The sequence below is a fragment of the Chiloscyllium plagiosum genome, unplaced genomic scaffold (assembly GCF_037043375.1).
Source record: "Chiloscyllium plagiosum isolate Xiang-an unplaced genomic scaffold, Cpla_swu_hap1 HiC_scaffold_39, whole genome shotgun sequence".
Lineage (NCBI taxonomy): Eukaryota > Metazoa > Chordata > Chondrichthyes > Orectolobiformes > Hemiscylliidae > Chiloscyllium > Chiloscyllium plagiosum.
This window is the reverse complement of record NW_028270177.1, coordinates 3891805-3904539: the sequence shown is the minus strand read 5'-3', so window position 1 is coordinate 3904539 and position 12735 is coordinate 3891805. Positions and strand designations below refer to the sequence as shown.

Sequence of the window (12735 nt, the reverse complement as noted above, 5' to 3'; positions counted from 1 at the left end):
GAACCTGTACCAACCCCCATTCACCTATCATCACCACTCTCCCAAGTATTCACTTGGCTACACAGGCTCCCAGTTTGGTAATGCCTCAACTTTGAATATTCTCATCCTTATCTACAAATGCCAACCCCATAGCCTTATCCTATCTTTGTGACATCTTTCAACCCTTTCAAAAAGAATCTCCGCAATTCTCTAATTCTGGTCTCTCGCACATCTCCAATTTTAATTATTGCCATGACCTTCGCGTACTTCGGTTCTAGGACCTCTCACCTCATTTAAGAGACATCTTAAAAGTGACCTCTTTGACCAAGCTTTTGGTCTCCCCCCCCAAAAATCCCAATTTTTTTTGACTGTTGACATTTCCATGAAGCACCTTGGGATGTTTCACTACATGAAACGGGTTTAATAAATGCAGGTTATTGTGATGCTTGCTGGAAGGGAGACAAGTGAGACATTCAACATGTCTTTCTACACAGTCTTATCTCCTTCAGAAACAAAACCAGAAATTGCTAGAAAAGCTCAATAGTTTGGCAGCATCTGTGGAGAGAAACAGAGTTAACGTTTTGGGTCCACTGAACTCTGATTTCTTTCCACAGATACTGCCAGACCTGCTGAGGTCTTTCCAGCACTTTCTGTTTTTGTTTCTGATTTCCAGCATCCGCAGTGCTTCTTCATGTTTATTAATTCTATTTGTTTCAATTATTCAATGGTAGCGAGGTCTACATTCTCATCACTCTGTAGTTGAATAAGATTCTCATGAATAGCTTATTGGATTTATTAGTGACTAGCTTTTATGCATGATCCCTGGTTTTAGATGCCTCCACGGGTGGAAATCATTTTTCTACACTGAGATTGTAACAGGATTGAATACAATGATAAAATCAAATCAAGCTGAGTAAGGAATACGGCCTGTTTAGTTTTTCCTGATTGGTATAACCTTATATCTTTGTGTCATCCTTGTGAAATTTCTAGCATTTTGCACCTTTTTATTCATTGATGGAATGGGAGTGTCATTGACTGAGTCAGCATTTATTCCTAATTGTCCTGGTGAAGGTGGTGAGCTCTCTCCTTAGGGTGCACAGACACGCACAGTGCTTTTACAGCCCAGACCAGATGCTCAGTATGGTAAAACACTATGTCTCTGCTTTCAGTTGTACCCCTCAATAAATACATTAGTGTGTTTGTATTGCGGTTGTTTTTAAACAGCCTTGGCACGCTGCATTGTGACTTTCTGTGAACTTGCGTATATATAAAAGTGGAGTCCTTTGTGGCATTGAGAACGTGATTAGTGAAACAGTATGAAACCTTATTATTCCTCTCCAAATAAAACCTCAGCTGCACTGAAAGTACTTTAGCGCTCAATTACACTTGGGGATGGGTTAAGAAAGGCACCTTACTTTCTACTGAAGATTCTTTACCCGTAAGTGGGAGAGACTTGCCTTTACCTGGCAACTGCCATTCAGAGTACTTCTGGAGAACTTCGATAAGTTCACCTCCATATTTATCCAATTTGTCCTCGGTGACTCCGTCAATCTGCAGAAGGACTTCAGGGTCCGATGACAGTGACTCTGCAGAAAACACATCCAACATGTTAACATCCTTTACATGTACTAGGGGCAGGAGGAGGCTATTTGGGTCTCCAGGTTTGCTCCGCCATTCAATAAGATCATAGCTGACCTGATTGTGCTTCAGATCCAGCCCAAATACTGAGAACCTCAAAAGCAACTGGGACCTTTGTGCTGAACTAATTGCTTGGAAACAGGAACTACACATTTTCCTGTCGGGATCTCAACTATTGATAACTTTGTTCCAATTATTTTTTCTTTTGTTTCTTTGCAGCTTCAACTTAGCCATTAACTTTTGCAAAAATAAACAGAAGGTTTGACTGATGTTTTGTGAAGCTAAGTTGTGAAGCAAGAGCAAACTAATCATTCAGATCAATGTTAAACACAGGCTCTGCCCTGTCATAAAATACAAGTTGTTGAGTGCATGATGAATATTCAACCAGCATTCAGAGAAATATGAAAGTGAAGGGTTTTTACATTGAGTTGAAGGGTATTCAAACTGACTGTCATTACCATCTCATTATCTCTGAAGACACTGACTATCGTGACAACAGAACAGCCTTGACCACAAAATCCAGGCGGATACTCCCACTTTGTATTTGTCATTTCACACAATGAGGCATCACTGGCAAGGCCAGCATTGGTTACCCAACACTAATCGACCTTGAATTCAGCAGTTTCCTAGACCATTACAAAGGGCAGTTAAGAGTCAAGATTCTCATGGCCATAGGTCTGGAGATGAGACCTGGACAGCAGATTTCCCTAAAAGTTATCTGAAAGAATAATAGGGTGGTTATGGTAGGGGATTTTAACTTTTCAAACATAGACTGGGACTGCCATAGTGTTAGGAGCTTAGATGTAGAGCAATTTGTTAAGTGTACATAAGAAAAGTTTCTGATTCAGTATGTGGATGTTCCTACTAGAGGTGGTGCAAAACTTGACCTACTCTTGAGAAATAAGGCAGGGCAGGTGACTGAGGTATCAGTTGGGGAGCACTTTGAGGCCAATGACCACAATTCTATTAGCTTTAAAATAGTGATGGAAAAGGATAGACCGGATCTAAAAGTTGAAGTTCGAAATTGGAGCAAGGTTAATTTTGACGGTGTTAGGCAAGAACCTTCAAAAGCTGATTGGAGGCAGATGTTCGCAGTTAAAGGGACGGCTGGAAAATGGGAAGCCTTCAAATGAGATAACAAGAATCCAGAGACAGTATATTCCTGTCAGGGTGAAAGGGAAGACTGGTAGGTATAGGGAATGCTGGATGACGAGAGAATTGAGGGTTTGGTTAAGAAAAAGAAGGAAGCATATGTCAGGCATAGACAGGATAGATCGAGTGAATCCTCAGAAGAGTATAAGGACAGTAAGAGTATACTTAAGGGGGAAATCAGAAGGGCAAAAAGGGGACATAAGATAACTTTGGCAAATAGGGTTAAGTAGAATCCAAAGGGTTTTTACAAACACATCAAGGACAAAAGGGTAACTAGGGAGAGAATAGGGCTTCTGAAAGATCAACAAGGCAGCCTATGTGTGGAGAGTCAGGAGATGAGGAGAGAATAAGCGAATATTTTGCATTAGTGTGGAGAAGGGTATGGTAGGTAGAGAAGATAGAATCACGATCCTAGATAATCCTAAGAAAATGTACATTTGTGTAGCATTTTTCAGTCACAGAACATCCCAAAGTGTTGTACAGCCACTAAAATATTTTGAAACACAGTCACTATTGTAATGTAACAAATACAGCAACCAAAGGGTACATAGCAAGTCTCTACAAGAGCAATGCGATAATGATCAGGCCATCGTGATACTGATTCTGGTGAGGACAGTAGGGATAACTGCTGCAGCTGCTTTACTTTGAAACACTGCCATGGAATTGGAGAAGGCAGACAGCACCTTGGTTTAACATCTTACCAGAAAGTATTCCCTCAGTGCTGCATTGTTGTGTCAGCCTGGTATGGGACTTGAACCTAAAACTCTCGACTCTGAGTTGACAATGATATCTCCTGAACCATAGCTGTCTCACTGAGGAACTTGCTCAATCAGGGAGCTGGAAAGGATCCTGAGGTACTAATCTTGAAGATTGGGGAGTTCTCCCTGGTGCCCTGACAACCTTGTATACTCCACAATCAATGCTGCTTTCTGGCTTGTTAACACATTCCTTTGCATGGGAACTAGATGTGTTTAATTGGTTGCCATAGGACAGTGACAAGACTTCAAAATGTGCTTCACTGGCTGTAGAGTGCTTTGTCACAAACTGAGGTGGTGAAAGATATCAGATAAATACAAACTTTTCTTTTTCTTTCAGGAGAACCCTCACATCAGGAATTGCACTGAATAGCAAGAGATTTACAGGCCACAATATATTTCCAGGTGGCAGTGAAATCCTGCTCAAGTTCATAATATCGGAATCACAAAAGAGGAATCTTTGCTTTTTCTAATGCGTCACGTCAGTTATTAGTTTTTCAAATCTACCTGCAATCCTTTTGATGGTGGCAGTGTTAAAAATGTTAAAGTAATGGACACCAAAGGTTTTGCCCAGTTTCTTGCAAAGCTCAGTAAGATCAGTAAGACATTGCTTAACCATCTCCTCCCGTTTAGAAACATTCTTTGCCATCGAATTCCTCTGTTTCCTGATGCTGCTGGCATTATCGGTCTCCTGAAAGTCCACCTACAATTAGAGTATAAATTCCTCGCAGTTAACCAGTGTCACATCATGTCAAGACTCTTTAGTCAATAAATTAGAGCAGAAATGTCTAATACTGGGGGGTGGGGAGCATGCATTTAAGGTGAGAGGGGGCAAGTTCAAAGGAGATGTGAGGGATAAGTTTTTTTTTACACAGAGTGATAGGAGTGTGGGACGCACTGCCAGGGATGGTGATGGAGGCAGGTATGATGAGGGCATTAAAGGGACTTTTAGATAAGCACATGAATATGCAAGGAATGGAGGGATATGGACCAAGTTGATGCAGAAGGGATTAGTTTCATTTGACATCAAGATCAGCACAATATCGTGGGCCAAAGGACCCGTCCCTGTGTTCTACATTACCTCTTTGGACATAATCGGGTGGCCAAACATATATGAGAATGTAAGTGTCAACACAGCAGACCAAATATATGAATTAAGATAAAAATTAATGTACCTGGAGCAAGCCCTTCAGAACTTGCTGAGCTTTCTCTCCAGCAGTCACATAAGCAACTGCTTGGTCATTGGCTGTGATGTACAGATCCTCACGAAGAATTCTATCCAGCACCAACTTTCGAAACAATCGTTCTACATTGTGACGGGAATAGGCAGCTCCTGACCCAAAGATACCAGATTGGATCCTGGCATTCTTGCAACCTAGTGAGAAGTTCAGTCAGCTTTGAGCATCTTTGTGAGAATAAATTCACACAGAGCTTTAGAGAAAGAATTTACAACTGACAACGTATCTTGAAAAGATCTAAAGTGTCGCAGATTCAGGGAAAGGAAGGGGATGCCCACATAGTTCAGAACTACAATCCCACTTGGAGTTTTTGACAAACATAGAAAAGTACAGCACAGAACAGGCCCTTTGGCCCACGATGATGTGCCGAGGATTAATCCTAATCTAAAATAAAATAACTTAAACTACACACCACTCAACTCACTGCTATCCATGTGCATGTCCAGCAGGCACTTAAATGTCCCCAATGACTTCGCTTCCATCACCACCGCTGGCAACGCAGTCCATGCATTCACAACTCTCTGCGTAAAGAATCTACCTCTGATGTCCCCTCTATACCTTCCTCCTAATATCTTAAAACTATGACCCCTTGTACCCATCAATCCTGCCCTGGGGAAAAGTCTCTGGCTATTGACTACCTGTTCCTCTCATTATCTTGTACACCTCGATCAGGTCACCTCTCTTCCTCCTTCTCGCCGGAAAGAGAAGGCCAAGCTTAGTAAACCTCTCTTCATACAGCAAGCCCTCCAGTCCAGGCAGCATCCTGGTAAACCTTCTTTGCACCCTCTCCAAAACCTCTGTATCTTTCCTATAGTGACCAGAACTGGACACAATATTCCAAGCGTGGCCTCACCAGGGACTTGTGGACCTGTAGCAAAACCTTGCGGCTCTTAAACTCAATCCCCCTGTTAATGAAAGCCAAAACACCATATGCTTTCTTAACAACCCAATCCACTTGGATGGCAAGTTTGAGGGATCTATGTACTTGCACATCCAGATCCCTCTGTTCCTCCACACTGCCAAGAATCCTGTCTTTAACCTAATATTCAGCATTCGAGTTCGACCTTCCAAAATACATCACCTCTCACTTAACCAGTTTGAACTCCATCTGCCATTTCTCAGCCCAACTCTGCATCCTGTCTATGTCACTCTGCAGCAGCCCTCTATACTATCAACAATACCGCCAACCTTTGTGTCATCTGCAAATTTACTAACCCACCCCTCAACCTCCTCATCCAAGTCATTCATAAAAACTACAAAGAGCAGAGGCCCAAGAACAGAGCCCTGACCCCACTCAACCTCCAGGCAGAGAGGTTTGAAAGTTAATATTTGCTCTTCCTCATGCCTTTAATCCTATCTCCTCTCACTGATGCATTATGAAGAAGAGAATTTGCATTTATACAACACTTTTAGGTTCATTGCACATTTTGCAGCCAATAAAATAACTTTGAAATTAAGTTAGTGTTGTTACATAGGGAAAATAGCAACTTGTATGTTCAGCAGCCTCTCGCAAACAGCAACAAACATTACAGCCAGATAATCCATTTCACTGACAATGGGTAATTGCTTTAACAAGCACGGCTGGTATCTTGTATCTCACACCTCACCACCATCAACCTCTCCCCAACATCTACAAACACATGGAGGATCATGCTGGTATCTCAGATCCCACAGCTTGGTGAGGGCAGAGGGCTCTGACCAACACCACTCAACAGATTACAGAGTCATTCTGGTCCTTCTATTGGAAACCATGTGTGGAACAAGCAGCTGCTGCATTTCCCCACACACTAACATGGGTGGCAATTTAAACCAATCCATCAGCTATAAAGTACTCAGGTTATCTCGAGGTAGTGATAAGATGAGACGGTGGAACAGCACTTAAACATGAGTGAGAACAAACAAACAAATTCAGCAAGGGAAATATGCAGCCACATTGAGAGCAAGATGGAATAGCAGCATTCAAGAAGCACCTGGACTAACAGAAAGGGACCAGAGAGTTATAGATCCTGTAAGTTTTAATATGGAAGGGCAAAATAGGTCAGCGCAGGCCTGGAGGGCCAAATGGCCTGTTCCTGTGCTGCAGCGGTCTTTGTTAAAAGGAAAGTTCTTTGCGGATTAACATTACAAGAGTCTATATGATGCCACCTTAGCTTATCATTTAGTGTTCAAATATCCTCTCTCCACCCTGACATCCTCAAACAGTCAGGAAGCAGAGAGCTTCCTGTTCTTGAGTCCCTGTAAATGATCTACACTCACCGAGGAAGATATCAACGAGCATGTTCAAAGTGAGCCTGCTGGATGGCTGGCTTGCACTGTGTATCCGTCCATTGGCACTAGCACAATGCTTCTGAACAAATTGCACAATGTTCTTCACTTCGTCCGTGACATTCCTGGTCTTGTAATTCTACCAAAAAGGAGACAAGAAGGTTATTTCTTTAAAAAGTAACTAATTCACATTTCAGGATAGGAACAGAGTAACTAGCATTTCAACTGAACTTACTTTCTTCCGGAGGCAGTTGTCACAAGCCACTTCTGGGTGTTCTTTGCAAAACTGGGAATTAAAGCCATTTTCCCCAAAGTATGCCAGCAGCTGTATCCTGCGGCACTCCACCACATTCTCACAATAATGGACCATGTTATATAAATTATTGAAGTGGGTCTGTTTGGTGAACTGGTTCCCATCCTTCTCCACTGTAGAATACAGGGCACTTTGTTAGATCAGGTTAATAGAAACTGCAACATTACATCAAGAAAACAACGGTCTGGAATTTGCTGCAGGTGCAGAATCTCACAGCTTGTTCTATTTATTAGAAGCTTTTCTCATTCTTTAACTCAAACAACATTTACTGCACAAATTACTGGAAGTGCGAGATGAATTCAGATAAGCAGGTCATCAAGACTTCAGCGAATGAATCAACTGTCTCCATAACAATGGAGGTCAAAGAGAAAGAGAAGGGCAGAGACAGAATTTGGAAGCATTAGAGTCAAATCAGGCAGAGAGAGAAATAAAAAGGGAAAGAAAAATTGGATTGAGGGGGCAAAAGAAAAGCCAGAAAAGAAAAAATAAATTTTTGACTTTAAAAAATCCTGAAGAGCAATTTATACGATCAATGGGATTCCATTAATTCAACTGTTTTTCTTTCTTGCGTCATAAATGGGAGACCCCTTATTTTCAAACAGTATTACCTAGTTCTAGAATTCCCACTCAGGGGAAACATTCAGTGGCCAAGCTCCCTTGGAATTTCAATGTTGTGATCAACTCACCACTCATTTTTTTCTGAATTACAGTGAATCCAGGCCCAACCTGCTCCAACTCTCCTCATAAGGCATGCTTTATTCCTAAAAATCATTGACAAAACTCCCATGAATTGCCTCTAAACAAAGTACTGACTTCCTTAAACAAGGAGACCAAGTCATACACTCTGGTCTAAGTGTGGTGATACCAATGTCTCACATAGTTGTAACAAGACTTTCTCACTCCTATAGGCAAAAGCGAGCACTGCAGATGCTGGAGGTTAGAGTCAAGATTAGAGTGGTGTTGAAAAAGCACAGCAGGTCAGGCAACATCCGAGGAGCAGGAAAATTGATGTTTCGGACAGGAGCCATTCCTCAGGAAGAAGGAAGAGTTCCTGCCCGAAAAATCAATTTTCCTGTTCCTCGGATGCTGCCTGATCTGCTGTTCTTTTCCAGCACCACTCTAATCTTGACTTTCTAATTTCTATACTGCATCCCTAACACACGGATAGTCTCATTGGAAAATGGATAGAAAAGACAAAAAGAGGTGCCATTTTAAAAGTGCCTTTTCAAACCTAAAGTCTTCCCAATGCAATTAAAAGTATGATCATTGGTGATGTGTACACCTGTTACACCCAAAGGCACGATGCCAACTGAAGCATTGAGGTCCCAAGTGAGATTCGCTCACTCCACACAAACCCACATTTGAACCTGGGCACTGCATGTCTGCAAGTCAGTGCTATACTAGGGCCTTAAAACACTAGGCCAGTGCAGGAAGCACAATACGTCACCATTGTCTATCACCAACTCATACAAGGAGTCTCAACGAATGAGTTTAGTCACAATCAGTGAATGGAGATTCTAAGAGACATTCTTACCCCAGTTGTGGTTAATAATTTTCAGGTGCCCTAATGGAATCCCAGTGTATTAAACACACCTTGAGCAGGTGAATACAATACCAGACTATGACTCAGACACACTGTGACTTGCTTTATCCTCTCAGACATCATTCACACTGATTGCTCACTCACTTTGGATAATACGCCTGATCCTGGTGACATCACTGTAACTGTAGAAAAGGACACAATGGGACGTTTCGCCATCCCTCCCAGCACGACCCGACTCCTGGTAATATCCTTCCATCGACTTGGGCAGTGTGGCATGGATCACATAGCGAACATCTGGTTTATCTATCCCCATTCCAAAGGCAATGGTGGCACAAATCACCTGGTGGGTACACATAGTTTAAGAATGAGTTTACATAAGCAGAGGAACTGTTCATTCTTACTGCCTTCAATTCTCATAATCATCTCCTTTTACATATTATTCAGCTTAGCAATATTTATTAAAATATGAATGTAAAATAAAATAAGGCAAATTTTACATCAGGTTTCAAAGTTATATCCTTGGCTTCTGCAAAAAAATCATTGCACAAGACCAACTTCCCTTAAAATAAGATTACTGGCAACTTAGATTTTGCAGGACTGAAATACTTCAGCTATATGAAACTGGTTGCTCTCCTTGGAGCATAGAAGGTGAAGGGGAGACGTTCAAAATTAAGGAGTCGATGGTCTTTCTTGGCTTACTCTATTTCTTGACTAAATGGTCAATAGGCAGGGTACACAGATTTAAGGAAATTGGCAAAAGAAACAGGTGGAAGGTAAGGAGAATTATTTTTATGCAGCAAGTTGTTACAATCTGGAACATACTGCCTGAACGGGCAATATAAACAGATTTAGTAGTAATTTTCAAAGGGGACTTTGTAAAAAATGCTTCTGGTAGTGGAATTAATTGAACAACCCTCTCACAGATCCAGCAGAAACACAGTAAGCCAAATGACCACCTCCTATCTGCATCATTCTATGAAGTCAGAGAAGACAAGGTTGAGAATTGATTTAATAGAGATGTTCAAAATCATGAGGGGAATGGACAGTCAGATAGACAGAAATTGTTATCATTCAGAGGCGGATTGAGAAACAGAAGGTATTGTGCATGAAGAACCAAACCCACCAAACAAGGAAGATAATTGTGCCTGAATTTTAAGGGCTCCTTACCTGGCAGTCTTCCTGGTTAATCCACTTGTTTTGTATGAAATCCCTGTTGGAATCCTGAAGGCCAGCGTGATAGGCCATTGCAGCTATTCCATTTCTCCTCAGTCTTTCAGCCACTGTGTCACATTCATGCCGTGACAAACAATAAATAATCCCCGAGTCGCCTGTTAATGATGGAAATGGAGAGTTAGTGCAGGACTGAGCTGTTTTGTTTAAAAAGATGAAGGTCCTTTAGTTTGTTGAGCATCATCAAAAGGTGAGGTAAATCAGCAAGTACCTATTCTATGAAACAAGGATTGACCATCCTCCAAGATTTGATGATAAATCCCAAGTAACATTTTTAAGACTAAACATTTGACTTCCCAAGAAGCCAGGACTCTTAGTGGGAACGTCACCAAATGTTAGACAGCAATGTTCTTGCATGGCTGAGTTTGAACACTTCTGTGCACTCTACCAGCCAGTTTCCACCTGAAGCTGAGTGCCTCGTGTTCAGCCTTGACTGGGGTTACCAACTCTCCAGAATTGGCCTCAAGTCTCCACAACGTATTAATCTCTGCTGTTCATAAAATTCTAATGCAAAGTAAAACAGGAATTAACAAAAAAAAAGTTTGTTTCCATTTCTATCTAAATGTTATAGTAATATTGGAAGTAAGTAACTATGTCTAGACTCGTTCAATTAGGTTTTGCTTGCTATTGAAATGGGAGTTGGAGCTGTATGAAAATGGATTGGTAGAGTAACCAACAGAGAGAGTGCAGGGCAGGGCAATGTGGGGATGAACAGGTCAAGTGGCAATCTGGAGGAGGGGAGGATGGAGGCATGTGTGATGTGATAAAACCCTCAGGAATACATTTAACCAAAGGTTAACAACTCTCTGTAACATCAAGTTTGAGTTTTAAACACTTGGCAACTGTGGAAATAAAGATTGAATTAGCTTTTTGTGATTATACATTGAAAACCACTTCAACATACCGCAGTGCACAGGAGGGGTAAAACAGAATGCAAACCATGTTTTAGTCAACTTCACAACAATATCTGTGCTTCATAGAATCTAATTTGTGTACAGGCGACAGCGGTGAGAAACATGTCCAGTTCATCATTACATTATCAACTTAGAACTCATTCCTCTGCCCAATTCAGTAAGGTGTTTTTACTTACAAACCTGTAATCAAAATAGTTAGTTCTAGCTTCCTCAACAGCAGGTGTAATGTGACTCACACTACATTGCAAATTAAAGGAAAGTCAATAGCAAAGTGATCTATTGTAAAAATATTGACTGAATATTAAATAAGTTTAATATAAGTGATACAGAGAGAACATGACAGACGCAATAAAGTGAACAAACTTTACAGAAATTAAATTACTGCAAAGCACAGCTGCTGTTTCCACCAGTAAAATATGTAAGTTATTTTGTTTACAGCCAAATCATACAATGAGTAATTTGGTGGATAACTATTTAGTTATATACATCTCAAACAAAGAAACATCGAAAATAAGAGTAGGCTATTTGGCCCTTCAAGTCTGCTCCACCATTCATTACAATCCTGGCTGACCATCCCTACTCAGTACCCAGTTCCCACTTTCTCTCCAATCCTTTTAGCCTTAAGAATTATGTCAAACGCCTTCTTGAAAATATTCAATGTTTTGGCCATAACTGCTTTCCATGGCAGAGCATTCCACACTCTGGGAGAAGATAGATCTCACCCTAGTCCTAAATGGCTTACCTATATCCTTAAACCATGAGCCCTGGTTCTGGTCTCCCCAGTCATGAGGAAATGCTGGATGGATGTTCCCCTGTTTAGTTCTGTTAGAATTTTATAGGTTTCTATGAGATTCCCCTCCATTCTTCTAAACTCCAGTGAACATAGTCCTGTCCCATCCAGTTTCTCTTCGCCCTGCTATCCCAGGACTCAGTCTGGTAAATTCTCTTCACAATGCCTCCATAACCTTGTTCAAATAAGAAGACCAAAACTGCACATAATACTCCCAGTGAGTTCTCACCAAATCCCTGAGCATCTGCAGCAAGATGCCCCTGTTCCAGTACTCAAATCCTCTTTCTATGAAAGCCAAAATACCATTTACCTTCATCTCCTGCTGCAGCTGCATGCTCACTTCCAGCGACTGGTGAGCAAGGCCACCCAGGTCTTGTTGTACCTCCCCCTTTCCCAATCTATCATTGTTCAGATAATCATCTGCCCTACTGTTTTTGTTATCAAAGTGAATAATCTCACATTTATCCACATTACACTCATCCACTATGCATTTTCCCATAGATGGATGCTAAAGGAGGGGTGTTACTGTTTTTAACATTTTCCATGAGACATAGTTACCTGTGCAAAGGTTGGCAGGTTCACAACTTTATACAGGCTACAACTAAGTTTCCTCACACAATGTGACCAGTGATGATCTATTAGATTACCACAACCGATACAGTCACGTCAGAGTGTCACATCACCCATATAAATATTTAGCCCTAACTGTACAAACGATTGGTTGAAATGTCAGAAATGTTTAGCTCTATACAGGGAGCTACAGGAGAGGAGTGCATTACTCAATTGATGCTTACGTGGATAGTTCCTCTGGATCCACTCAATGCAATCTTCAGCAATCTTCTTCGGCTTTTTTGGCAGGACCTCATATTTCAAGTTGTGTCTGTTGAAGCTCATGGTGAACCTGCAGAATTTCAACAT

At 41.3% G+C, this 12735-nt stretch overlaps 1 protein-coding gene across 2 annotated transcripts in view; it reads right to left on the bottom strand.

Moving 5' to 3' along the window:
* The window catches only part of blm (BLM RecQ like helicase), a 55672-nt gene that overhangs the window by 6824 nt on the left and 36113 nt on the right, over window positions 1-12735 (bottom strand). The window contains exons 12-19 of one of the 2 annotated variants that reach the window (XM_043677103.2): window positions 12612-12718; window positions 10051-10211; window positions 9028-9223; window positions 7263-7453; window positions 7019-7166; window positions 4700-4899; window positions 4032-4227; window positions 1437-1565 (exon numbers count right to left, since the gene is read on the bottom strand). In XM_043677103.2, coding sequence (XP_043533038.2) covers window positions 1437-1565; window positions 4032-4227; window positions 4700-4899; window positions 7019-7166; window positions 7263-7453; window positions 9028-9223; window positions 10051-10211; window positions 12612-12718 — 1328 coding nt within the window. The remainder of the gene's footprint in view (window positions 1-1436; window positions 1566-4031; window positions 4228-4699; window positions 4900-7018; window positions 7167-7262; window positions 7454-9027; window positions 9224-10050; window positions 10212-12611; window positions 12719-12735) is intronic. The other variant, XM_043677105.2, reaches the window with a different exon arrangement.